General features: G+C 43.5%; 8 protein-coding genes across 12 annotated transcripts; 4 read left to right on the forward strand and 4 right to left on the reverse strand.

Moving 5' to 3' along the window:
* The first annotated feature begins 4 nt into the window (after positions 1 to 4).
* LOC111594005 (transmembrane protein 131 homolog) lies at positions 5 to 5,522 on the forward strand. Its single transcript, XM_023307098.2, has 3 exons — positions 5 to 866; positions 920 to 4,739; positions 4,799 to 5,522. Exons 1-3 carry the CDS (start codon positions 261 to 263, stop codon positions 5,386 to 5,388), a joined length of 5,016 nt encoding a protein of 1,671 aa, XP_023162866.2. The 5' UTR covers positions 5 to 260; the 3' UTR covers positions 5,389 to 5,522.
* A 257-nt stretch (positions 5,523 to 5,779) lies between these two features.
* Positions 5,780 to 6,582, reverse strand: LOC111594013 (ubiquitin-fold modifier-conjugating enzyme 1). Its single transcript, XM_023307111.2, has 2 exons — positions 6,372 to 6,582; positions 5,780 to 6,318 (listed from the first exon to the last, which is right to left on the reverse strand). Exons 1-2 carry the CDS (start codon positions 6,492 to 6,494, stop codon positions 5,944 to 5,946), a joined length of 498 nt encoding a protein of 165 aa, XP_023162879.1. The 5' UTR covers positions 6,495 to 6,582; the 3' UTR covers positions 5,780 to 5,943.
* Positions 6,583 to 6,663: 81 nt separating this feature from the next.
* Positions 6,664 to 12,030, forward strand: LOC111594008 (monocarboxylate transporter 13). Of its 2 annotated transcripts, none has more exons than XM_023307106.1 (4): positions 6,664 to 6,986; positions 10,331 to 10,476; positions 10,534 to 11,004; positions 11,073 to 12,030. In XM_023307106.1, exons 2-4 carry the CDS (start codon positions 10,399 to 10,401, stop codon positions 11,952 to 11,954), a joined length of 1,431 nt encoding a protein of 476 aa, XP_023162874.1. In that variant the 5' UTR covers positions 6,664 to 6,986; positions 10,331 to 10,398; the 3' UTR covers positions 11,955 to 12,030. The 2 variants fall into 2 exon arrangements, with proteins under 2 accessions (XP_023162874.1, XP_023162873.1); XM_023307105.1 differs by lacking the exon at positions 6,664 to 6,986 and adding an exon at positions 9,894 to 10,091.
* LOC111594007 (transcription factor grauzone) lies at positions 7,674 to 9,841 on the reverse strand. The gene is made up of 4 exons (XM_023307104.2): positions 9,653 to 9,841; positions 8,618 to 9,588; positions 8,174 to 8,555; positions 7,674 to 8,110 (listed from the first exon to the last, which is right to left on the reverse strand). Exons 1-4 carry the CDS (start codon positions 9,767 to 9,769, stop codon positions 7,772 to 7,774), a joined length of 1,809 nt encoding a protein of 602 aa, XP_023162872.2. The 5' UTR covers positions 9,770 to 9,841; the 3' UTR covers positions 7,674 to 7,771.
* A 124-nt stretch (positions 12,031 to 12,154) lies between the features above and the next one.
* Positions 12,155 to 13,109, reverse strand: LOC111594012 (proteasome subunit beta type-6). Its single transcript, XM_023307110.2, has 3 exons — positions 12,962 to 13,109; positions 12,434 to 12,908; positions 12,155 to 12,371 (listed from the first exon to the last, which is right to left on the reverse strand). Exons 1-3 carry the CDS (start codon positions 13,004 to 13,006, stop codon positions 12,223 to 12,225), a joined length of 669 nt encoding a protein of 222 aa, XP_023162878.1. The 5' UTR covers positions 13,007 to 13,109; the 3' UTR covers positions 12,155 to 12,222.
* Positions 13,110 to 13,161: 52 nt separating this feature from the next.
* LOC111594010 (exosome complex exonuclease RRP42) lies at positions 13,162 to 14,512 on the forward strand. Its single transcript, XM_023307107.2, has 5 exons — positions 13,162 to 13,294; positions 13,355 to 13,551; positions 13,610 to 13,775; positions 13,880 to 14,168; positions 14,226 to 14,512. Exons 1-5 carry the CDS (start codon positions 13,238 to 13,240, stop codon positions 14,405 to 14,407), a joined length of 891 nt encoding a protein of 296 aa, XP_023162875.1. The 5' UTR covers positions 13,162 to 13,237; the 3' UTR covers positions 14,408 to 14,512.
* Positions 14,425 to 15,370, reverse strand: LOC111594011 (ER membrane protein complex subunit 7 homolog). Its single transcript, XM_023307108.2, has 3 exons — positions 14,894 to 15,370; positions 14,698 to 14,826; positions 14,425 to 14,638 (listed from the first exon to the last, which is right to left on the reverse strand). Exons 1-3 carry the CDS (start codon positions 15,368 to 15,370, stop codon positions 14,519 to 14,521), a joined length of 726 nt encoding a protein of 241 aa, XP_023162876.1. The 3' UTR covers positions 14,425 to 14,518.
* Positions 15,371 to 15,597: 227 nt separating this feature from the next.
* Positions 15,598 to 26,533, forward strand: LOC111594017 (putative ferric-chelate reductase 1 homolog). 4 transcript variants are annotated; one of them, XM_023307119.2, is made up of 8 exons: positions 15,598 to 15,704; positions 23,154 to 23,651; positions 24,460 to 24,803; positions 24,862 to 25,013; positions 25,077 to 25,698; positions 25,751 to 25,863; positions 26,087 to 26,242; positions 26,301 to 26,533. In XM_023307119.2, the coding sequence occupies exons 2-8, from the start codon at positions 23,164 to 23,166 to the stop codon at positions 26,412 to 26,414; spliced, it is 1,989 nt and encodes a 662-aa protein (XP_023162887.2). In that variant the 5' UTR covers positions 15,598 to 15,704; positions 23,154 to 23,163; the 3' UTR covers positions 26,415 to 26,533. The 4 variants fall into 4 exon arrangements, with proteins under 4 accessions (XP_023162887.2, XP_023162884.2, XP_030081297.1 ...); XM_023307116.2 differs by lacking the exon at positions 15,598 to 15,704 and having other exon boundaries at positions 22,787 to 23,651; XM_030225437.1 differs by lacking the exon at positions 15,598 to 15,704 and having other exon boundaries at positions 22,787 to 23,651; positions 24,460 to 24,797.
* The last annotated feature ends 28 nt before the right edge of the window (positions 26,534 to 26,561 follow it).

The raw sequence follows: 26,561 nt of genomic DNA on the forward strand, positions 1-26,561 counted from the left end.
GTGTGCCCGCCTGCGTTTTTAACTAAAACAAATCCTCTCAACACACTATTACGAGTCAGCTGTTTACGTATTGCACAGCTGTTGAAGTTAATACTCTCAGAATCGAATCAGCGATAACATAAGCGATATTGAGTAATATAATTAAAACTAGTACTTAATGTGAGCACATATTGCGGCTAAGAAGACTCGAGTGCCGCGATTACAAAGCATTACTACTCGCTCACATATTGCGCAGCACAACAAACACACACACAACAAGGATGCACACAAATTCGCTGCCAATGCTGCTGCTGCTGCAACTACTGGCGGTCATGGCCCCTGCCAGGGGCAACCATCAGCAAATGGTTGGGAGCAGGGAAAAAGTGCTGTCTGGCATACAGGAGGGCTTTATTGGACTGGAGGAGTCACAGACGCTGCCCGAACCGCACACGCGCGAGCAAGTTGAACTGCTGCGACACTTGAATTTTGTGCCACCGGCAATAGACTTTGGCAGATGGTCGGTGGGTCAGACGGTAACACAGATTGTGACGCTGTTTAATCAGCACACAAATCGCACAGTACATCTGAACTCAGTCACTGGGCCAAGCCCAGTGTTTTACAGCAGTTTCTTTGGTACGCGCGAGGTGCCGCCCCAAGGCAATACCACGTTTAGTGTCGTCTTTCTACCACGACAATTAGGTGCCATATCAACGGGTCTGCGCATCCAAACTTCCTTCGGCCGTGCCGAGTTTGCGGTGCGCGGCGAGGGCAGTGAGTGTCCCTATCGCCTAAAGCCACTTGTAGGCATTAAGGCGCCAATGAATTCAACACTCACGCCCGAAATTCATATGTACAATCCCCACGAGCGACCCCTGCAGATACTCGAGGTAAGTATGACATTAAAACTAAGTATTCCATCTATTAAATTGCCATTTTGCAGGTCTACAGCAGCGGGGGTGAATTTCAACTGGAGCTGCCCAGTGGTGGATCAGAGGGGCCACAGAATCTGTGGGAAATACCGCCGCATTCGCTAAAGCCAGTCATACGCATATCGTTTCACGGACGCACTGCTGGCAACCACAGCGCCTACATACGTATAAAAATAGCCGAACAGGCAGCAGACGATGCTTCACCGCTGGAGCATCTAAGTGAAAACGTACTAGTCATACCCGTTGAATTCGAAATATTGCCACGGCATGGCGCATATGCGAGCAATCCGCTGGCCGACTTTGGTCGCTTAGCTACGGATCAGCATGCCGATGCGTTGCGCTTCAAATTAGACATGCAAAATCAGCCTGTAGATGCGGAACAACGTCAACTAATAGGCAACTATCTACGCGACATACCAGGCCTAAGCTATGATGCGCACAATGCAAGCATTGTGCTGGATCCCAAGCTTTTCGACGAGAGCGGCAGCATTAATGATCTGCTGGTCATCAGTAGCAGCAATAGCGGCGGCGAGGAGCAGCAATTCACAGTGCTGGTGCGTGCCGAAATATTTAAAGGTGGCCTCTACTATGATCGCAATGTGACGCTCTTCATAAGCAACTCCAGCATCGAAGAAACGCCGCTGGAGACGCACCGCACTTTGGTGGTGCGCAATGATTTTGCCTTTCCGCTGATGCTCTACAACTTCAGTTTGACAGAGCCCATTGATACGGCTCTACTTCAGTTATCGTCACTTGAACAGGAACTGTTATTGCAGCCGGGCGAATCAGTGGAACTGCTGCAACTTCATTTGCTCAACGTGGAGGCCACATTCAACTCGATGCTGCTCATCGTGAGCAATGTGACAACATTTGTCCTGCCGGTCATCGCGTGCAGCGGTCGTTTGCATGTCTCCACACAACAATTTACGCTGCGGCTGCCCACTGATAGTGAATATAGTCTCAACTTGGATCTGGGCACTGTGCCCTTTGCGGAGATGTCACGGGACGCATTCATCATACTGCGTAACGACAATCCCATGCCCATCAAAATAACCAACTGGTACTTTAAATCGCCTAAGTCGGTGTACTTCCAGTCTATGTTCCGAGGGTGTGTGCCGGCGGCTGTCACTGTGAATGCCTCATTGACAAACATTCCGATTGAATCGGATAAGAGCACAATATTTAAGTTCTGTGGCCAGTTGGAGCCCGGCGACAGCGCCATCTTCATCTTGTCCATCCAAACGTATGTCGCCGAGGAAAGCTACGGCACACTGAAAGTGTGGACACCCTACGAGCTAATACGCACTACGGTGCGTTTTAAGGCATCCGTTGGTCAGCTGGACATCGAGCAGGAGCAGTTGCAGTTTAAATCTTGTTTTCCTGGCAAAATATGCTCCGCTGTATTGAGCATACGATCCAGTTTTTTGCATCCAGTGCATGTGAAATCGGTGTCTTTTACACGCCCTGGTCTGCGCTTCAAGGACTTCAATGCGAAGGGCACAACGATTGGAGCACAGACATTGACCAAAGTGGGGCGCATATACTTTGAGCCCTCTGCTGTTTGTGGCAGCACCTGCTACATACGTCCCACTGCCGATGGACACTCGATATTTCCAGGCCACAGTGGCGTCGCTGCAGGGGCCAACAGCAACAACAATCTACTCTACGATGGCGTGGAGGTTCGTCAACGCACAGAACTCTACAGACAGTTTAAACGTCAGCTGCAGTCCATGTCGCTGACACTGCACAGCGAGGAGCTGCCACCATTGGAGCTGGAGTTTAGCATTGCTATCGAGTGGCCCAAGCTGGTGCAATATCAGCCATTGCCACCCACGCCGGCCATCGAGGTGGGCCAGGTGCAGCGCCAGTGGATAACGTTAAGCAATCCTTCGATGCAGCCATTGCTGCTTGACTATTTCCTCTCAGACCCGGCGTATGCGAGACGAACACAACTCTCACTGCCCCATGAGGTGATCGATGTGAGCAGCAGCAGCTGTTATCTGACGGATCGCGACGTCTTTTCGCTGCCTGATGCGCCGTACGGCGGACCCGTGTTGCTGCCTGGCGGCGCCACACTCACTATACCCGTGCAGTTCAGCGCCCTGCAGCCGGACAAATACTGCACGCTGCTCCATGTACGCAGCAATCTGACGCTCTACGAGGCTGTCTGGCTGACTGCTCGTGCCGTACAATCCCAGTTTCGTTTGGGCAATCGACGACCTGGCTCGAATGCTCCATTGCTTTTTGAATTCAATGCGGAACTGTTTGAGCACTGTGATGGCAGCTTGAAGTCTGCCGACGGCAACCAGGATGAAGACATCCTCTCGAGCCATACGGTTATGGCCACGCGCAGCTTCACGGCTCGCAATGCTGGGGTACTGCCCATACGCATTGCAGGCTTTCTCATTGGCAAGCGTCCGTGCGAGGGCTACGGCTTTTGGGTGCTTGACTGTCAGAGCTTCGAGCTGGGCGAGAATGAGACGCGCAAAATCGAGATCAGCTTCACCACGGACTTTACCGCATCGCGTGTGCAGCGCACTTTGACGCTGCTGACGAATCTCAGCTATGATATAAGCTATCAGCTAGTCGCGCAGCTGCCAGCCGAGAGTGTGGAACGCTGTGCAGCGAGTCTGCCACGACCCCCCTGGGAGCCAGCATTACGAAACGCAGCGCTGGTGGTGCTTCTGGCCAGCTTCTGTCTGGTGCTGCTAGCCGCTGTCTTCGATGCACGTGCGATAATGGCCCAGCAGAGTGCTTACGATGCTGCTCGCTATAAGGGACCCGTGCAGCCGACGTTCAACTTGCGCAATATTGTCAAGATGCAGGTGGCTGAGGAGGCAGCGGCAGCCGCTGAAGCAGCCGCAACGGCAGCGGCCCTCAAAGTGGAACAGCAGCAGAAGTTTAGAAATGGTCAGCTCAAGGAGTTGCGCAAGCGCACGACCCCGACTAATTCGACAGCAGATAAGATGACGAATACGCGCAAGTCCAAATCCTGGACAGCATGGAGCATGGACATGGCCAGCTGTGAAGCCAAAGCTGCTGCTGTTTCAACTGCTGCTGCTGCTGCAACCGTTGCCGTCGCATCCCAACCGAAGCTCTCCACTTCGCCCAAGCCCAGCAAGAAAGCAACGCAAGTGCTTCAAGTGCAGTCTCTAACGACAGCTGTGCGTGCACCAAAGAAACCAAAACAAACGACGCCAATTAGCGCGACGCCCAAACCAAAGGTTGAGCCAGTTCCGATCGAAGTGCAAGAGAAGCGCATTAGTCCGAACAGCAAAGGTCAGCAGGAAAATGTATCGCCGCGCGCTTGCAAAGTGAATCCAGAAACGCCAAAGGAACGTGTGCTCAAGGAGCAAAATGGCAGCGCCAAAAAAGTGGGCAAGACGCCTGGTCGTGAGCGCCGCAAGGAGCAAAAGCTGACCACACCCAACGGCAAGAAGTCGACAGAACGCAAACAGCGCAGCAGGCAGCTCAATTTCAATGGCAATCCGATGCCAGCTGGCGGAGCATCGCCAGTGATCACACCAGACGTCGACACCATGATCACCTCGCCCTGGGAGACTAGCAGCCGCGTTTCGTTCCGAGATGTGCTGCAAACGAAACCGTTGCCAGCGATCGATAACGGACTCAACTGGGATCCGGCAGCAAGTGACTTGGCCAGTAGTCAATTAGGGCCAATTGGTAGCCGAAAAAGCCTTCCCCCAGCACCAGTTGCATCGCTCTATCAGCCAATTCATCAGCCGGAGGCGACAACATCCAGCAATACGTCAATTCGTTCGCTATTTGACAATTCGAAGTCGGACTTGAATATGGATTTGCCTGCTTTGAATGGTAAGTCGATGAAGCTCTTTTATTCTCATATTCTCATCGCACTTTTTATACTGTTGCAGATCTTTGTGGCAACTTGTATGAACGGGAGCAGCCGCATACGCAGTGGGAACGCAGCGAGCTGATAATGAACCAGCAATTGCTGCTGCAGCAATTGGCACATCAGCGTAAACAGCAGGAGCAGCAGAAGCTATTGCACATGTCCAACATGGAGAGCAACAATTGGGCTGTGAATCAAGGAAATGCGGCTCCTTCTTGGACGCCGCTTGGCTATTCCGGCTGGCCAAATCAGACTGCCGCGCGCACATCACCAACGCATACCATAACGCCAGGTGTGGGCGTTATACGTCCGCCTCCAGGTCTGGAATCGAACTACAACAATTGCCAGTTGCCAGCAGCAGGAACTGAAGTCGGTGTCGGTGTCGGCGTCGGTGTTGGGCACAGAAATGAAGCGGCAGCAGCAGTAGCAGCAGCATCAGCAGTTGGAGCAACGGCATCCACAAATAACAATCAGAGCAATAACCATATCGATGGTTTGCAGAACGCACAAGATAGGCCACAGCACAATATACCCTATCAATATGATCCGTTTACCTCGCCAAGCTCAATCTGGTCGGACAATTGGCGCCAGCGCAACAATCACATGAACTGAAGGTGCATCAAAAGCTCACTGATCAAATTTAAGCAACCAAATGAAATTCTTATTCTACATATAGACACTTAGGCTACTCTAAGAATCGATGAAACACATGATCTTTTCCAATTTGACATTTGACTAAATAAACACAAAGATTTATGACTTTCAAGATATGCTGTATTCCCTAATTAAAATAGGTATTCGCTATAATTTCATTGTATTTTGTATAGAAGCGTTCGCTTTTCCTTTTTATGTTTCATTTCCAATCACTCTTTTCTGACGCCTTTCTCTGCAGTTCTCACAACTAAGCCATTAAGGTCAATTAGTTTTCATTATTTGATGCCAAAACGAATGTTTGATATAAAGTAAGTATAAGTGTATTTATATGAGCATATATATATTTATTGAGTTCGTTTGATTTATTGGAAATTTACTAATAGTATATCTACACAGTTAAGCAATTAGCAATACAAAACGTAAAAAAATCAAGTGCTTTACATAAAATTTTGTTCATAGTATAAATTTTCATACTAATAAAAATAATTAGCTAAATCAGCTGCAGCTGGAGCCTCAACAGTTATCCTTGTACGTGATTATGCCCTTTTCGATGAGGTCTGGCACTTCCACAGCCAACCAGGGCGCCAGGCCGAGGGCCATGGCATGCGCGATGCCAAATTTGGGCACATTGCGGGCCCACAGCGGCTTGAAGTGATCCGTTAAGCAAATCTTACCGCCGCGATACATCTTAGCTGTCTTTCCATCTAGTTCTGGAAGGGCTATTTCCGGTGCCGTCGTTGGATAGGTCACTGGAATGTCGAATTCGACATCGAATTCGTATTTAAGCAGATTGTGCATGTACCAACATTTGCCGAACCATTTGGTGCCTTCCTTGTTGGACTCAAGGCGGAACCAATCGCTGCCAGATTGCTTGTTGTTCTCCACATACTAAAGGCAAGATGATTATAAATTAAATTTCGTTTATAAATTTAAGTACATGCCTTTATGAGAGCTTGGTATTCCTCCTTCAGTCTCTGCACCCAAATATCCTTTTCCCGTGGACCGGCGCGTATTTGCAGCAGTGGAATGTTACTTAAAGTTTTTCTGGTGCTATCGTCAACCATTTCGCTGCTTCGGAATCCAACCTGGCACAAAATAAATAAATAAATCAATTTGCTACTACAAAAGAAAACAACAAGTGTGACACGTACTGAAATGCAATTACCGACATATCGATACATCGATAAGTTAAACTGTTTTATTAACCATTCAAAAGCTTGGTGCTATGAATGAGTTAACATAATACACCAACGATCTATTGGCGCCAAATCATTGATGTTCAAAAGTAGTACTCATATTTTGTAAATAATCATTGCGCTGCTTGATGAATCGCTGCCGCCGCCTATAAAGAGTGCAGCCCAACAGCCGGCAAGACCAAACATCTTTAGCTCGTCAAGCTACAAAGTGCTATTTAAGGGATACAAAAAGTAAACAAAGCTAAGAAATTTGCAGACAATAAAATTGTGTATAAAGTGTAAAATAAAAAGGATAAAAGCAAAGCAGCTCTTTTTATATATGTTTACATATATGGTGGATCATCTATAGAGGGAATTCCGGTATGTATAGCTGTAATGTATGTGAATCATGTCTACATTAACAGCTGCGTATTAAGTTACATCTAGAGTAGCATGTTTTTTTGTCGAAATTTAATAAAATTAACTTCAACGTGACAATAACAGATCAGGAGAAATCACCTTTTGCTTAAGAATTGTCGGCCACATGTCTGACCCCAGAAAATATTCCACTGATTAACATGATTTTACCAGAATTCAAAATAATTTAAAAAAACAGGCAACAACAAAAATGCATACTAAAATCCCGCTTGTCACGCTTTGTGAACCATTGGCACAGATTAAAGAAGCTGCTCGCAATTAGAACAAAAAAACAAACACACGTTGCTGGTTGTGGTACCTTTGAACTATATTCATATATACATAGAATGCCAATCCGGTGATAAGGCTTCGGGATCCACTTTAGAACCGACTCGAACCGGTTTCCCACAGACACACAGAGATACGATTGTCTTGGAATCAGAAGTCCAGTCCATCAGAAAATAATAATCATATTAATTTATTTGCTCCGAATACTGAACCATAATGCTATATGTAAGCAACGTAACCAGATTCGACCTTAATGCGGCTGATAACGCCGACTCTGTTGCGCTAGTCGATTGGGATGCGGTAGCCGGGCAACCGGTTGAAACCAGTTCCATGCCTTGGCTTTTCCATTAAACGCTTTTCAATTAAAACAAGCTACAAATTGTTGTTCAAGCTTTATACACTGATTACGCCGAAATCAAAATAAACGCAAAGTACAATTATGTCACAGGGCACACGCAATCTCAACACTCCAAGACGTTGTCCACTGACATAAGTGATAGTACTTCCGTTCCTGCTGTTCGCGTGGCTGCCTCCACCTCTGCCTCAACCTCAACAGCTGCAGCTGCACCTGCTTCTGCCACTGCCACAGCCGCTTCTGCATTCTCCGTTGTCTTCCTCACGCTCACAGAGATTATCGTATCCGATCGACGATAGCGAGATTGATGCTGACGATGATACTCCTGCCATTCCTTGAAATGCATTTTCTTGCGATGTGCGTGCATATTGGCATTCGAATTGAAGGTCTTCGGACAATGCGGGCAGGTGTACAACACCTCACCCGTGTGCGTTGTCATGTGCTCCTATAACAAAACAGTTTCCGATTACAAGCCCCATTCATAATTGAAAGCAGTTGTGAAACTCACGCGTAATTCGTTGGGGCGTTTAAATGCTTTCTCGCACATCGGACACTCGTGAGTACGTGCCGTATTGTGAGTGTACTTGAGGTGGTGCTGATGCGCTTGCAGGGTGGGGGACACTTTGAGGCACACTTCGCACTGCATCGGCTGCAAATTCTCTGCTGTATGCATCATCTTAATGTGACGGGCCAATCCGTATTTGGTTGTTAGCGTCGATTCACACAGATGACACTTGATAATCTTTTGCGGCGCACCGGCATGCTCCTCCATGTGACGAACTAAAGCCTCCCTACCTCTAATCGACTTGCCACACACGTCGCAAATCTTGTCAAACTTTCGCAAATGCACCAGCTTCACATGCTGCTGCATCAGGTACTCGTTGGGAAATCTGCAAAAGATGAAAGCTTCATTAGCAGATCACAAATTGAACAAGACTAAAGTAGTGCCTACGTTTTGCTGCAGTTGGTGCACGTTGCTTGCCACTGTTCCTTGGGAATGTGGGTTAGTTTGTGGCGCTCGCACACGACGGAGCTGTAGAAGCTCTTCGAGCAATGCTCGCACTGGTAGAGCCGTCCATGTTGCTTGATCTCGTGCATGCGCATATGCAGCTCCAGACTGCGACGCTGGCCCATCACACGATGGCATATCTGACATTTGAACAGATCCGGATCCTGATGTCGCCGCAGGTGATCGACGAGCACGCCTCGCTTCAAAAACTTGCGATTGCAGCACATCGCATAGCCGCGCTGATTGTGCTCCTTACGTGAGTGCGACAGCATCTCAGAGAAGTCCTCCATTGGTACATTACAAAATGGACAATAGATCTTGTAGTGCTCCCTGATGTATTCATTGAACTCTTGTGATTTCTTTACATTATGTACGCCGCTAGTTTTCAGTTTGGTTAGGCAGCGACGTTTTTTGGTCTTTCGAGGTTTTTTTTGTTTTGGCTTGACGATGGCAGCAGCATCTGCTGCGCTTTCATCTTCACTTTGTTGCAGAAAATCGGATATACTTTGCTCCTCCTGGTCTTCGAGCACATCAGCTATGCTTAAGTCAGCCTCAGGGAATTCGATTTTAATTTCGTTTAGATTGATCTGCTCCAACACGGTTTTAAATTCGTTGCTATCGATACCTGTTGCTTCCCCGCCTGCTAGCTGTTTGCGTGGACGACCACGCCGACGCTTAACAGCAGCCGCCACACTGTCGCCTAGCCCTGTCTCCGTCTTAACCACATCCTTTGCCACCTGCAATTCCATGGAAACGGTTTCCTGTGCCCCGGTTTCCTCCGTCTGTTTAACTATTGATAAGTTTGTAATTTCGAGTAGCGCCTTGTGCGCTTGTTCTACACGTAAATAGAAATTATGGAATGCATGCAACTCGCTCCAGCAAGCACCGCAAATATGTCCACTGGCGTCTCCAATCTGAAAATCGAACAAACATTTAAATTCACAGAATTTTCTTATTGTGTTTTCTAGCATTTCCTACCCGCAGCCAAAAGTGTTTTTCTACGATTGCTTTAACGTCAAGTAGCTCAGCTTCCTGTGAACTTAATGGGATAATGCCAGTGGCATTATCCGTGCACTGTGTGCACAGAAGACACATTATACCAAAGCTACGTTTTAATAATTTATTCAGTTAAAAAATGCGACAGCGGGCATCAAGCGAACAGCTGTCTGTGACAAAAAGCGTGCTGCCAACTTACTGCAAGTGCGGCCATTCTATTTAATTTGAAGTAGCTGGCAACTCTGTTACTTTGGCGTCGCACTTCGCGACTTGACTTTGAATTAATTTAAACAATTTAAGTTTTATTTTTGTTTGATTGTGGCGCTTAAAGCTTAAAGCGTTTCAAACGTGTTGCAAGCAAAACGCACAATGGATACAACATGCATACGCTGTTTGTATTTGATTAGGCACATACTTGAGCGTAAGTATTCTCGCTTTGTTTTTGTTTGTCGGAAATTTGTTATTTTTTATGCGTTTTAATTTAAACCCTTTGCCCAGACATAGTTGTTGTTGACAGAATTTGAGCTTTACAAGTTATTGGGCGATAAAGCGATTTGATATCACGCTGTATACCACTGATAAGCTAATTAAATATAATAAACAAATTGTCTAAAATAGCGTTACTTACCGTTACTGTTCTTATCTTGTACTTTATTTCAGCTTCAGCTTCAGCTCTAGATCAAGTGTTCGGATCAGCTCTTCATTAGCAGATTTGCAAATTTGCCGAAATGGACGTACAAGCTGGACGCACTGTACCGGATGGCGGCTGGGGCTGGGTAGTGGTTGCCGCTGTGGCTGTCATTAATGTAAGTTTATGTACTTTTCCTAAATTGGCCAATTGTCTTACTCGTTCGCTCTTTCAGATGACCAACCAGTCTATACTGTCGGTCTTTGGACTACTGTTTGAGGGTCAGTTGCGCATGCATGAGGACACCTTTACGGCTGCACTCATAACAAATCTCAACAGTTTGGCTTTAAACTTTTCTGGCTTGTTCATTGGGCCGGCCATTAAGAGCTTTAAGCCAAGGAATGTGGCTGCCACTGGGTGCCTATTGGTATCCATTGGCTTGACTTTGTGCTCCTTTGCCACAGAGAGTTGGCATTTTATAGTGGGCTACAGTTTCTTTGTCGGCTTTGGCTTGGGATTGATATCACCATCCACTTTCATGGCCATAAACTCGTACTTCAGCAGCAAGCGAGGACGTGCCGTAGGCGTCTCCTTAGCGGGCGCTGGCGTGGGTCAAGTCTTCATTCCTCACATGGTGCGATATTTCCTAGAGAATTATGGCTTCCGCAGTGCTGTACTTGCTATGGCTGCTCTCTCGCTGACTGGGGTTAGTATAAATATTCCTTATAATATATATTAACTCGTGGCTAATAGCATTTATCTTTAAATTTACAGCTGCTTGGTGCTATTTTTCTACGGCCACTGAATCCATTAGTTAGTCACAACAACCACAAGCATCTGACACTAATAGCGGATAAGGAAGACAAGAAGCAAAGCAAAGATTTGCAGGCAATCATCGTGCTGCCGGCACAGACTAATAACGCACTGAAGCCAGCGGAATTGAAAGAGGATAGCTCAATGTGCAGCAAAATGGGCCATCGTTTGGCACAGGCCATGGACTTGGAACTGCTTAAGGATATTGTGTTCTGGAGCATTATTGTGGGCATGGCTCTGGTTTACACAGCTACAATCAACTTTACACTCGTCTTCCCCAATTTCCTAAAGCACACCGCCGGCTTTGACAGCAAATCGGTAGCTACATGCATGTCGGTAGTAGCTGGTGCCGATATCGTCTTCCGCCTGCTCTTGCCCTGCATCACTGATAGACTGAGAATACCATATCGTGTGGTATTTTTGCTGGGCATAGTAGGCTTACTGGTTGCACGCCTTCTGCTGGTTCAGACGACCAGCTTGCCGCTTATTATCGCCATGTCTGTGCAAGTGGGCATGACCAAGTCGGCCACCGTGATCAACAACAATTTGACTATATCGGCATATTGTCGCTCCGAGAAACTAGCTGGCGGCCTAGGACTCAGCATGATAGCAAAGGGAATAATAGTAATAATTGTTGGTCAGCTGCTTGGCTGGGTACGCGATTATTCCAAGTCCTACGTCATTTGTTTGTATGCGCAAAGCGTGGTGCTGCTTCTGGTCGTGGTTGTGTGGACGCCAGAGATCTATTATCGCTACAGAAAGCAGAAGCATCACACATCAAAATCCATGGAAACCACCTATATGCCTACCGAACAAGGGGAGCCTTTGAATTCTCGAGCATAATTGGAAAATTTGTATTTGAATTTATTTTAAGGATGTGATACCAAAGCGTTGTGACTACAGGAGCTATTTTTGTCTTATAAGCATAATCTATTTAGTTTTAAGCTTTCTCGACATATTTATTATCATTTAGTGTTTAAGAACTTGACTTTTGTATGGTCTCTCAACCCGCATTTAACCAAATGAAAAATAGAAAATCTACATAAAGAAAAACCAAATTATTATATTTTCCACAAGAGTAAATTAGAGCTGAATTTAGAATCCTTTCCATTTAAACTAAAAAGCTTTGTGAGCCCTCAATCTTAGACTGTCCAGACTCTGTGTTGAAGAACAAACGACGCTCAATACCATCCTTTGTGATGATTCCAATGCGCACCACGCCGCCTGAGCTACCATCGTGGAAGATGGCATGCTGCACAGCTGAGAGAAAATTTGTTAATTAGCTGAGAGTAAAAGAGAAATGGGGAATGCAATGCACAAACCTTTTTTCACAAAATCTATGCACTCTTCCATTTCCATGCCGAGGCGATAGTGTTCTTTGACGAATCCGTAGATGTAACTGGAGCCTGAGCCTCCAATAGTGCAAGCCTCGTGTGTCAACATGCCACCCAATGGCACACTGTACACTTGACCGCCACGCTCCTCATCCCAGCCGGCAACAATGATACCAGCCATCAAGGAGTCGCGATAGTTGTAACAAAAGTTGCGAAACTCTGATGCCGCCTCCCAGACAAGCGGTTCCTTGTTGGTCTGATTCCTGTGATAGTTCAGAGAATAGGCTACAATGTCGGCTATGGCCTGAGTATCAGCTGCAGAGCCACTGCGGCAGCAGTATATCTTATCCGAGATTTGAGTCAATTTGTCGGTCACACGATTCGCAACATATGCCCCGGAGCTGGTGCGCGAGTCCGCACCGATCACAACGCCGCCATCGAACTCAACGGCCATAATAGTTGTCTGCAATAATGATAGTTAAAGAACATGCTAAATTTAATAATGCTATTACTTACGCCAGTGCTGACGGGTGTGTCGGTGAAGTCAAAGTCGGGACCCATGGTGCTTCTGAAAGAACTTCTTTTCTAATTTATAAATCCTGCAGTAAGATGCAAAGCAAAATGACTGGCTTGTTTTTGGCAAGTGTTGCGAAGCATCTAACCGGCACAGTGTTGTAGAATACAATTAACAGCTATGCATTATAAAATACAATATATCGTTATCGTTATCGTTATCGCTTATCCACATGTTAAGTTTGTTTTGATTGTACTTGAAATACAATTTCAAAGAAAATGGCATACGTTGCGCTGAGCGAGGCAGAGAAAACGTTTATTTTACATGGTGTTGAGGTAAGAGCTTTACCAAAGTATGCTTGTTTGATATGACATATATGCAATATATGCTTGCAGGAAGATTTCCGCTGCGATGGTCGTTCGCGCCGCGATTACCGCCCAATGGATCTGGAGACTGGTCTAGTGAGCAATGCAAGCGGGTCGGCACGTCTACGTTTGGCTAATACGGATATTCTGGTGGGCGTTAAGACTGAAATTGATGTGCCCAATCCACTGACACCTGAGTTTGGCAAATTGGAATTTTTTGTGGATTGGTAATTGTTTTTGTTTAATTAAGCTAGGAGCTGTTTCATAGACTCTTATTTTTCTAAGCTCTGCGAATGCCACACCAGAGTTTGAGGGTCGCGGTGGCTCAGATTTAGCACAAGAACTGATACTTTCCCTGCAAAACGCTTACGAATCCCCATTTGCCTTTGACTATCGTACCTTGTGCCTCATACCCGGTCAGCAATGTTGGAAGCTTTACATCGATATTTTGGTATGTTTGAATACCATATATATATATATATATATATATATATATATATATATATATATATATATATATATATATATATGTTTTATTTATGGTTTGATCACTAGATTTTGGAATGTGGTGGCAATTTGCACGATGCTGTTTCTCTGGCTGCCAAGGCAGCGCTCTACAACACAAAGCTGCCTCGCGTAACTGCCAGATTGCTGGATGCAGGCATCACTGACTTAATTATATCCGATAACCCCTATGATTGCACACGCATTGGCATTGATGCAGTGCCGCTGCTTGTGACTGTATGCAAAATTGGTGACTATTGTCTGGTGGATCCAACAGCTGAAGAGGAAGTTTGCAGCACAGTTAGCATGGTTGTTTCCGTATCCATGCGTAATAATGAAGGTAGAAACTGTGGCTGTACTTTAGCGTTCGCTTTATTTATATTGACTTTGCTTGCAGCTTACCTCTCTGGAACACACATGACTGGAGGCGGCTCTATGCATAGGGATACCATGCTAAATAGTATACAGCTTGGTCTCTCCATGGGAGAGCAGTTGAACAGTCTGCTTCTGAAGATGCTTAAGTCGGAGGAGGAACGCGTGGGACCCAAACGACCGAACACAGTTGGCTTTCTTAAATAAATATTTCTTAGTATTACAAAACTTTACTTTATTTACTCTGACATTTGACTGTGTTGAGAATGTGTTCTCTATTTGCTTAAGGCTTATTCAAATTAATTTACGGCACAATTACTAATTGCGTTTTTTAGTTTGTTTGCTTGCTGCGATTGGCTTCTTTTCCTTGGGCTCGGGCTGTTTACCCGCTAGGAAGGATGTGAGCATTTCACTTATCTCTGGCATGTCGTTTGTCATCTATGATTGCAACAAAAAAACATTAGTTTCTAGTAAAATTAATTTAAATATTATCCTACCTTCGGGAATTGCATATTTTCAATTTCCTTCTTCGTCTCTGGGTCGTTGATCATCTTTGGCAGCACCAGCATAAGCAACAAAGGCAGAGCCATCATTAGTACCATAGGGCTGAAGAGGAAGTCCGTAATCTAGAATTAAAGATAATAAGAAGGGCCTTAGCTTGCTTAATCTGTGTATCGGATCGAATGCACAAACCTTCCATTGCTCGCGAGTCTGGAAATACTTGAATCGCATAAGCGGCTTCATTCTGAGTGGGTAGGGCACTTGGACAACCTGCGCCGGCTGCATGTAGTTCACTTTGCGCGCACGGAACTTGCCCTTGGGATTAATTTCAACGCGTACTGGCTCGTAGAATATGTCCGGATGATAAATGTCCAGCACATAACTACCGGAGGGCACTCCGCTGATTATGAATTGTCCATCTTCTCGCACGAATCCCTTGTATTCGCCGTTGTTAATGCTTACGGATAGGTCCACCTGCCATTTATTGCCGCTGGGTAAAGCAACCGCATGACCCTGCTGACCAAGTCCGGGGCCTTCGTCTGGAGCATACACTTTGCCCTCGATTGTGTAGTGGCCAGATATCTCATCGACGAGCTCCTCCTGACCAATTACTATTTCGCTGTTACTCAGGGCGATGAGTGCCGCTATTAATAATAGCCTATAGCACATTTTTATAATATTACTTTCGGACAGCACTAATTGAAAAAATTTTATTGGTGCAGAAAAAAACACATCAGATGTTTCAAGTCATCGCTTATCGATAAACACTGGCCCACATTCATCGATAGCGTGATATATTTGGAATAATGTAGTATATATTCACCACAAGCACTAAATTCACCTCAATGACACACAGCATTCACCTGCCCAATTGGAGCATTTAATTGTCAGTTGCAGATTTGAAAACAAGGCGCGCAGTCTTGTGCGCGTAATACACGGAAAGAAACACTATTGCCGTGTATTTGGCTTTCATTTTATTAAAAAGTCTTAACATAAATTATTGGTTAGTGCTTATTCTTTAATAAACAAGTTTTGAGTTATGTAGGTTTGCAAAAAGTGCTGCATGCTGCGTGTTCTAGCTAATAAAACTGGAGTTAAGGGGGATTATGCATGTGTTTTGATTTGACAGCATACATGCAATATGCAAATGCGACTGTTGCACTTCATTTGAAAGTGAAATTACACTTGAAAAATAAGAGCTTTAAGCCGCACCCAACGCAAAACAGTGATTGTGGAATTTGTGCTATAAACCGATAACTTGTTTCAAGTTTAGAAGACATGCCGCGGCTCAGCTAATTTACAAAAAAAAACAAAATTCCAAAGTCAGTTGGCGTAGTGTGAGAGACTCGCGCGAAAAAAGACAGACAACAACAATGAATGAATACTTATATGTATATATGAGATGGCAATAACAAAGTTGCTAACAACAAATCTATGTTTATACAATTATGTCGCATGCTGTTGGTGGCTACGGTAAATGTGTACTGTAACCGGTTTGCAGTTATGCCAGCCAATGATGCTGTATGTGTATATTTTAGTTGGTGTGTGTGTGTGTGGTGAGTGAGTGAATGCTTGAGTGTTCGACAACGCAACAACAAAGCTCTTGGGCCAGCAGCTGTCTCAAAGATTTTTTCTCAGCTTGCTTCAATGGCAAATCGCGTATATTTATATACATATATATAATGTGCTTGTATTTGTGTGTGTGTAGTGAGTGAATGCATGAGTGTTTAACGCAGGTCTTCGGCCGGCAGTTGACAAAAAGATTTTTCTCAGCTCACTTCAATGACAAATGCATTCTAGTACAATAGCACATTATAAATAAAACAATTTTTAATTTATGCATACATGTATTAATGTATGTATTCATGCATGCAAAAAGACAATAATATAAACTTATGGCAGTTGCAGCTGCCGTTAACTGATGTCAAGTGTCGCGCATGCGCTGTTGTTGTTTGATGATGTAAACAAGGCGTAACAATAAAAATGAAGTGCACAATTCGCAGAAAGCTAGACAACGTAATAAAAAAGCCATTGCGAGGGCGTGTAAGAAGCAGAAGGTAAACGTGTTTATCTGCACTATGCACTGGCAAGTGAGGAGTGGAAGCGAACGTGACGCTTTCCATTAGCAATTGGCACACTCCCCAACACACACACACACACACAGAGAGAGAGAGAGAGAGAGAGAAAGAAATAACGCACTTCACAACACTTGTCGTCGCTGTCGTTGTTTTTGTTTCTTTACACAATTCCTAAATTGCTGATAAATCACAGTCGCTTTCTATTTACAAACATTTACATGTTTCTCTATTTGCCCAACAAATCAAATTACACACATATGTGTGTATGCTGTGCTGTCCTCTTTAATTATATTTATCATATTTATTTGCGTTCTGCTTCCACTATCCACATATGCATCTGACGTCATCTAATTGCAATGGCAATCGAATTCCAATAGTCGCTAGCGGTTTAGCCAGTTTAGCAGGCACGTGCTGACATAGATATGTATATATATATATATATGTGCTTATGTGCATATAGGTATAGGTAGAAGATTGTACACCTGTTAGGCTTTCAGCCTAGTTTAGCTAATTGCCACACGCATAGCGATCTTTTCTCTGAACTATAGGCTATTTCAACATTTTCTTAGGAAACTTTAAATCGATGTGGAGGCAGTGCTTATAAAATAACGCGTGCCACAGAACTAATCATGAAACCAACGTATAAAAACACCTATGGAACTATTACAGCTGATTAAAGCAAGTCATAAAAGTTTCCATACCCTTTCATAGGCATTTATAAATATGTCAAATAATGTGTAAAATGAGAGCTGAAAAAGAAATGATATAATATATAATAATATCTTAAATATAACATTTTATATCATATTTTATATATCATATTACATTTCTCGTATTATGTACTATCAGATGGCTTACACTAGAAAACTTGTTCATTTTAAGATATAGAATTTCCTATAGACTATAGACTGTGAGGGTATTACACACTTAGTTTTTAAATACAACTAGCATGGCCTACCCTACAATTTAGACGCTATCTAAAATTGGTAATCGTTATCGCTTATTAGATTCCTTTTTAACGCATTGTTGCCTAACCACCTAATCAAGTTTGTTCAACCCACAAAAGACATTTCGATTGTCATGTTTGGGCTATAAGTTGATTAATCACAAGTCATTGCCCAACTTAATAGAACCTTATAATATAATAATGAACAAAGGATAGTATATACCTGTATATGCCCATACTCGACAAATCTTATTCATGCTTTGCCCTATTTCCTTCAACTAGACTTGCTTTCATTTCCATTTTCCCACTATAAAACTAAACTAAGTTTACTTTTAACCTAGTTGCAAGTTGTGGCACGCGATGTCCAAGCCAAGATTGCGTCAATGGGCAACATTTGCCTAGCTGGACAATGCCAACACGGCGACCCCATGAATAGCGGTCAAAAAAGTTATGGCTAGGCGCAGGCCTCGCAGTGGAGTAGGGCCATGGGGTCAAAACAAATTGATTGGAAATTACTGAAGTCGACTACTGCAAACAAAATGGGCAGAGGCAGAGGCAGAGAGAGAGAGAGAGAGAGAGAGAGAGAGAGAGAGAGAGAGAGAGAGAGAGAGAGAGAGAGAGAGAGAGAGCGCTTGTCTGAACAAGCCTCCAGATACTAAGAGATAGTAGAGCGCCAGACAAGTCATTAAAGTTGTCGAAAATTGTTTCAGCTGGCAGAACATTTCCTTCTGCTGGCAAAAAAACTTATCGTCTCTCAATCAAGTATGTATTTTTAGTCATTCACGCGCTTTGCCAATGACTCAAAGTGTAATAAGTAATGGCCGGGTATATAACCTCAAAAAGTGTGCATAACCTCAAATCTGAAAAGTATTTAACATTTCCTTTGGCACGGCACACGGACAGAAAGACAGCGCATTGCAAATGTTTTCGCAACCAATTAGAGCTCAGCTGTCAACTGAATGTAATTGCAAAGCTAAGCTATATTCAGGTATATACAGGTGTGCATATATGTATATTTACCGCATAAGTGCTCAGGTCAGTGAACAACTACGAAATTGTGATTGGCGTCAAACTGGCTTTAAACAAGGGCATGGGCCTGTCATGTCTTGCTTTTCGGATCAGCTATAGACAATATGTGTGCAGCCCCTATGTCAACATAGCACGCATAGAGCTAAGTGCTATAATAAGCCCACATTATGTGCCATTGTGTTGCGTTTTGATACCCTGTAATCGGGTTAGGGTTAGGTATACTCGATGGAGTGGAAGAAATATGAGTAGAAATAGACTAGGAAGACCTCAGTACTTAAACAATTGTCATGAATAATCAATTATTTGTAACAATTATTTCAATTTGCTAATGCTTAAATTTCTGTATACCCTCTAGAAGTTAAGTAAGCTTTAACAAATATTTTAAGCAAGATATAGGTTAATATTCAGATCTATTTAGGAATTTTTATATATATAATTTATTATATTCATTATTCATTATGTTCATTCACAGGGTATCTTTTAGTCGTTCAGTCTCGACTCGCAGCACTCTTACTTTTCGTTGTTTTTCTTGCAAGTTGCAAACGCTTAATCAGTTTGGTCTCACGTTCAAAACAAAAAGTTGAATTCCATCATGGACTCTTTTTGAGGCCAATGCCCAGGTATACACACACACGCACACACATATACACACCCCTACCTGTGCCAAGAATTGTATGCCAAAAAGCTATAAATTAATTTTTGGCTAGGTGAAATTTTTTTTCGCAGTTTTCACTTTGTGACCTTAACTGAAATGGCGCGGCCTCAAAGTCTGAAGTGAATGCATTTAATAACTTGGAGGGATTGTGATTTAAATATCTACATGCTAGAAAAATCACGTTTATTAAATGATCTCTTTTCATTGAATGTCTTAACTTTCAAGGCTTAGCGCAAGGTCACGACTTTTCATCTAGTCTCCGTGAGTTAGGGCTTAGCTTTATGCTTTGTTATGCACTTTGTTGCGTTACTTAATTAGAATAAATCTGATTTTGCGCATAACATTAATTACACAGTCCACTTAAAGATGTTAGAGTCATTTTTTGGGCTAACAACTCGTAAGAATGTTTGACAAATCCCAAAAAAAATATTTATTGTTGATTGGCATCTGGCTTAAAATAAACAAGTTAACTTCATGACTAATCTATATTGATATGATCATGTAGTTATAGAGAGAGGAAGAGGATTATGTGGAATATGGGTAAATAGTTTTGGTAGCGGGCGTGGGTTGAGGATAAGCAGCCGAGCTGATCTAGCTCCGTTCATTTGTTCTTCTTTCCAAGAAAGACTAAGCGGAATATTTAAACATAGCTCCTTGACTTGAGTCAATCATATTCGAAGAGAAACAACTGCATATTTATTACATTCAAGATTTTAAATCCAAGTCACATACTCCTAAAATGAGTAAAGTATTTCAAGGAAAGTAATTCCAGTCTTTGGAAGCATCATATTTATCTTGCGCATGCGCACATGTTAACACTTGTGGCTCTGTGTTGCGGCGAGTTGAGTTATGTTTAAGGGATAACTCGATTGCTGTCGTATGTTCTTTTTTTATTTATGTAAAGTGCTTATGCTTGAAGCCAAATAAGCGATAACTACTCCTATTATCCTATTTCCAGAATCAAGTACTTCAACTCGGAAAATATGGTAAATGAATTGTTTCCACTTTCTTCAGCTCCCATTTTGAACTTTGTTAAAATCATTAAATGGTTCATCTATATATTTAATTATATATAACTCAATGTTCAAACTGAATCCAATAATTAAATATGTCCAACAGCTGTAGTTCCGGGTATTTGCAAGTCAGCCCCTGCCCACTAGAGCCCTTTTACTTGGCTCTACTCAATCATGTTTGATTTGTTGAATTGTTCGGCATTCAAAAGTTTCTGTAAATGCTACACTTACCCAAGTATGCGATAGATCTGTTAATAAATGCTACGCACATAAGCATAAAAATGGCTAAGCTTTCAAGGTTTAGCTGAAGTTCAATGTGAACGCCCATTATGCGATTTCGTTTCGAATAATTTTGATATTTTTGTATTACCTTAAATGTGCGTTAAACAATGAATGTCTCGGTTTTGTGGCTGTAATCCGTGCATTTCAATTAGCATTTGCCGAACAGCGCAAAAACAATAACAAAAACATTTGTTTAAGAAAACTTGTACCATATATTATAGTATATTCAATACAATGCTCCTATATATACATATATATGTTGTATATGTATATATAAGCTCAAGGTTAATGCGCATGCGATTTGTATTTAATTCAAGTTCAATTCGCGTTCTTAAAGCTCCCCCCGCCGCCCTCTCCCGACTCCAACTTGCTCCATTGCCAGTTGCTGGGGAGACGACGTCATCAGATCCGATGAGTAGGCGACTAATTAACATGCTTAGCTCATGCTCTCCCACCGATCATGGTGCTGTAAAACCTGAAACACTCATCACAACTGAGTTGGGGAAAAAACCAAAACATTCGTCCATTCACATAATATATGCTAAGAGCCGTTGCCTCTGCTATGCTTATGCCATGAAATTTACGAAATCTATTTTCTATAATTAAAGATACAAATATAAGCTTCAGTTTCGATTCTGTTTCGTATGCACAGATGTCATCATTTTGACAGCTAGATTAACTGCCTGCTAAAATGCTGTTATGCAAATCAGATAACAAGAATAACTGTGATAACTATTTTTACGACATATTCTGATTCGAATAATTAGCAGGCCATAAATCTAAGTCTATTGAGTAGAGCAAAATAATAATAGCCAAAGATTTATAAAATGTTTTAATTGGTTTGTGATTTATTAATAATAATTTAAAGTTTTTTTTTCGAAGTGTTTAACTTTTACTTTTAAACGATCTGGCCCTTTGGCAGTCTGTTAAGTTGGCTGCATCAATTGTAAAGCTTGTTAAGTTGGCTACATCAAAGAACTTTAGCTTTTTTAAAGCTAAATCCATAATCGAACTAAGACGTAGTTGTATACATATTTAAAATACCTGAACAATTCGACAATCCTTTGTCTTTTGTTAATTTAGACATGGTTAAAGTCAACTTGAAGCTTGAAGACAAATTAATTATTATTTTTATAGCATGAAATGAAACAATATTATAGCTAAAACTCGTTAAGTTTGATTAATTTAAGCAAATTATTTTGCAAAAAGAGTTAAGACTCTTTTACTTTTTACTCAGCTTAGCCAAGTTCCAAGTTGTTGTCGGGTTATTAAGCTGAATTCATGGCCAATTTGCGTTTAAGACTTTTCGTAAGATGGCTTTTAGCAGCTTAAGTCTTAGTCACGGCAATGGGAAAAGTCACGTTCTGAGTCACGCGCGGCAGGAATCGAGAGCGGCAAGCAGAAACAAAAGCTGCCTAACTAAACACGTAATAATAATAGTATGAAAATAAAACTATTAGTCACAATTAAACCATAAACGAATTGGCTAATTGATAGCGTTGTAAGCTAATTACTTAGCCGCTTATCGTAAAGGCCACGTAGACAAATATTACGTATACGCAACGATGCATGGCTAAAAACAAAGAGCCAAATGGTAATGCCAAATGAGTGTGTGTGTGTGTGTGTGTGTGTGTGTGTGTGTGTATGTACTCTCGCTTAGTACTTGACTATGTAGTTGACATTATCAGCAAACATCGATCTCCATGCGCCGCCTTATCAAACTTATGTGGCATACGCTGATATGATTCATACACTGCGACAAATCATGCATTTCGTAGCTAAAAATTTGACTTGTTAAAGCTAAAATAGTTTTACCTAATTTAAGTGAAAGTGAAAGTCATTTTGAAAAAATTGAAAATAAATTATAATTATATTCTTGTTTTTTCTCTTTTTTAATTTTTTAGTTTTTTAATTTTTTTTATTTTTTTTTTTCAATTATTTTTGTCTTAAGTTTTTCTTATTTTTTATTTTTATTACGTAAAAATAAGAACTTTATTCATTTAAAAATTTTGCTTACAAATGATTATTTCTAAATTTAAAATATGTTAAATATTTTTTGAACTTTTCATGATTTTATCGGTTCTTGGGCATTTCATCTTAGGTTCATTTAAGAAATAGCCATTACGAAAGTAGTAGGAAAACGTTTATGTAGATTTTTTGCAAATAGTTCAGATAAAGAAACATCTTTTCGCTGTGCACATAATGTGTCTCGTCGTATATAGTATGTTCAGAGTACATGCTACGATAAGCACACGCATCGGGGAATGCAATTATGATTTGCCATGGTAATTAAACAGTCAGCGAGTCTGTCTGGCTGTCTGGCTGTGGGTCTGTCTAGTTGTCAGTCAGCCAGTGGGTAGTAGATGACATAAGACAGTCGTTTGGGTGGGGACACGGTTCGCCAAGTTGAGAAGCTAATGATGGTCTCCACTCTAACTCTAACCGACAGGTGCTTAAAGATGTCATTGTCCACGCTGGCGTTGGAGTTGTTGGTGCGCAAACGTTGCTGGCTGCTCGTTGCGCTTGCCGCGCTGCTAAACTGCGGCTGTCATTCGGTGTGGGCCTTGCCACAAGGTGCACCGGAAACGGTGTGCGACACAATGCTGCCGTTCCATGCCGGCGGCTCGGTGCTGCCAGAGAATAGCGTCTCGCCTTTTAGCGTCGAGACGTCCAGCTCGGTCGTCGGCCAGGGCCAGACGTTGCGCATCGATGTGACCGGTGCGCCGGCGGGTCTCAGCTTTGGCGGCTTCATGATTCAAGCGCGCAATCGTAATCCCCCCTACCAGATTGTCGGCCAGTTCAGTCCCAGCCGCGACGGCACCGTCAAGCTAATGAACTGCGAGAACTCCGTCAACAACTCGGCCACGCACAGCAATGCCGGACCCAAGCCCCAAGTCAGCCTCGACTGGCAGTCGCCGGTCGACTTCCTCGGCCAAGTGGTGTTCAAGTAAGTGTGATTACTTATAATGATGTATGAGACTGTAAGTCCTAACTGATTGACTGATTGACTGATTGAAAAACGTAGCTCAATCGGGGCTTTTATAAGTGAGAAGTAAATGTTATTAAACGACTTTGAGTAACTGATTTCTATATTAATGTTTTTGATTGACTGATTGATTGACTGAGGGATTGATTAACTGAGTTATTTACTGATTGATGCATGTAGCTCGACCTGCTTTTCTTAAAAGCTATTAGTGAATGCTACAAAATAGTTGTTCATGATTGACTGACTGATTAGCTGCATGATTGACTAAGTGCTTGACTGACTGATTAGCTGCATGATTGACTAAGTGCTTGACTGATTGAGGAGTGTAGCTCAATCTAGATTTCAATAAGAGAACGGAGCTTTCATGACTGTGTGATTAATGGACTAACTTATTAGCTTACTGACTGACTGACTGCCTGATTAGCTGAATGATTGACTGAGTGCTTATCTGATTGATGAATTTAGCTCTGTTTTGATCTCTTATAAACTATAAGGTTATGCTGGAATACGAGTTTTTATGACTGAGTGATCGATGGACCGCTGTTAGCTAACTGATTGACTAACTGACCAGCTGAATGATTGACTGATTGATAAGCTTTGCTCCGAATTGTTACCTTAATACTAGAGACCGAAATACTAGAGACTCCGCTCAACTTATATGTATATGGAATAGGAATTGCTGATTGCTTGACAGACTGATTGATTGATTGATAATAAAATCATATAAGAATTACAAACTTCTCTCTACCCACACACTCTCGCTGTACAGCGCCACAGTTGCCCAATCGTACAATCAGTTCTGGGTGGGCATACCCTCGAATCCTGTGCAGGTGGTGCGACGTGATGTATCGGCAGCTGCACCACTACCCACGCCCAGTGCGCCCAATAACAACAACTTTAACTATGCCAGCACGCGTTCGCCTTATGTGCCGCCCAGCTACGTGGCGCCCAGCGCGGTGGCTGCCAGCGAGGATAGCTTCTACGATGGCTGCGGTCAGAGCAAGAATTGCTTTGGCTTTCCCAACGGTTGTGTGGCCACCAAATCGTGCACCTCCGTCTCGGCGGTGACGGTGCGTGGCGATATCTATGAGTTTGAGCTGCGCTCCGGTAAGGGTAAGTGGAGTAGCTACCCAATCTCAGAAAAATCGTGAATGCATCCTTTGCTTTCCAGGCACCAATGCCGCCTATGTGGCGCTCGGTCTGTCGGACGATGCCAAGATGGGTGAAGATCTGACCACGGAATGTGTGCCCGAGAATGGACGCATCAATCTGTACTCGTCCTACACCTCGGCGAGTCCCTACAGCGCCGTCCGAGCCAATGTGGTAGGTGCAGCTGCAGCAGCTGGAAGTATTTGACTTTTAACATTTGAATTCTTTGCCTTGCAGCCTCAGAACTCGGCGCGTCTGTTGAATGCATCGCTGGTGGATGGCGTCATCTATTGCAAGGTGCAGCGTGAACCGCTCACTGTGGTGCAGGGACGCAGTTTTGATCTGAGAAATGGCGCCTACCACATGCTCGTCGCCTCGGGCAGCAGCCTGAAGGAGAACAGCGTCGGCTATCACGATATTGGTCGCCTGCCCTCGGGCAGTCCCATCAATCTGGCCGTCGTTCAGGATGTGGGTGGCTCCAGCCAGCTGCTGGTGCGTCTGCATGGCGCCTTTATGATCGCCGCCTGGATTGGCACCACATCGCTGGGCATCATCTTTGCACGCTACTTCAAGCAGACGTGGGTGGGCAGCCAGACCTGTGGCAAGGATCAGTGGTTCGCCTGGCATCGCATGCTCATGGTCACCACCTGGACGCTCACTGTGGTCGCCTACATTCTCATCTGGGTGGAGCTGAAGCGTGCCGTCTGGCATGCTCACTCCATAACGGGCATGATCACGGTCCTGCTCTGCTTTATACAGCCCATCGGAGCGCTCTTCCGCCCCGGCCCGAATGACAAGATGCGTCCCTACTTCAACTGGGGCCATTGGCTGGGCGGCAATCTAGCACACATACTAGCCAGTAAGTACATATATATATAACCTATATGAAACATAACTAAACTTCGTTTCAGTTGTTGCCATTTTCTTCTCTGTAAAGCTGCCCAAGGCGGAGCTGCCTGAATGGATGGACTGGATACTGGTTGGGTTTGTGGTCTTCCATGTGCTCGTCCACCTCATATTCTCCGTAAGTACCAGCATGTGGGTGTGCGTGTGTGTGAGTGTAGGTTGGGGTCCCTTCTATCACATGTCCCAAGAGCTGTATATACATAGCTAGAGTTTAGTGTGTTTGTCCCTCGCATCGACCGTTGTACAGCGATTGTTGTTAAATGTTCATTCATTTTGATACTAATTCATCGCATGCATCGTCTGCCCGAGTGAGCTAGTGGCTACGTCCAATTAATTTGTAGATCTATTTGTGCATGAATCATTGGCAGATATCGGGCATCGCATCGGACCGCCAGCAGAGCCAACGCATCAACACATTCCAAATGGGCGACATGACCCACCATCATCAGCACGCCATGCGCAATGGCATGAGCATGGAACGCAAAATGGATGCGCCGGTAAGTGCGAAACTCCATCTCTCTAAAGCAAATATCTCAACTCAATCTTCTCTTGCAGTATGCGGGCCTGCGCAAGGGTCTGCTGGGCGTCTACAGTGTTGTGCTTATCCTGTTCGTCGTGGTGCTCATTCTGCTTGTGGTGCTGGCGCCCATTGAAAAGCTCTTCGAGTAGATCAGCCAACCAGGCACCGAGCCAGCCAGCTAGGATTAGATAACCGCTTAACAATCTCTCCGCTTTTATGCTCAATTGTTTTTGATCATATATTATTTTTTTACAATATGTAGCTCGTTTCCGTTTTATGTTGTTATGTGTAAATTA

The sequence above is a fragment of the Drosophila hydei genome, unplaced genomic scaffold, assembly GCF_003285905.1.
Source record: "Drosophila hydei strain 15085-1641.00,03,60 unplaced genomic scaffold, DhydRS2 tig00008134-arrow-pilon, whole genome shotgun sequence".
Classification (NCBI taxonomy): Eukaryota; Metazoa; Arthropoda; class Insecta; order Diptera; family Drosophilidae; genus Drosophila; species Drosophila hydei.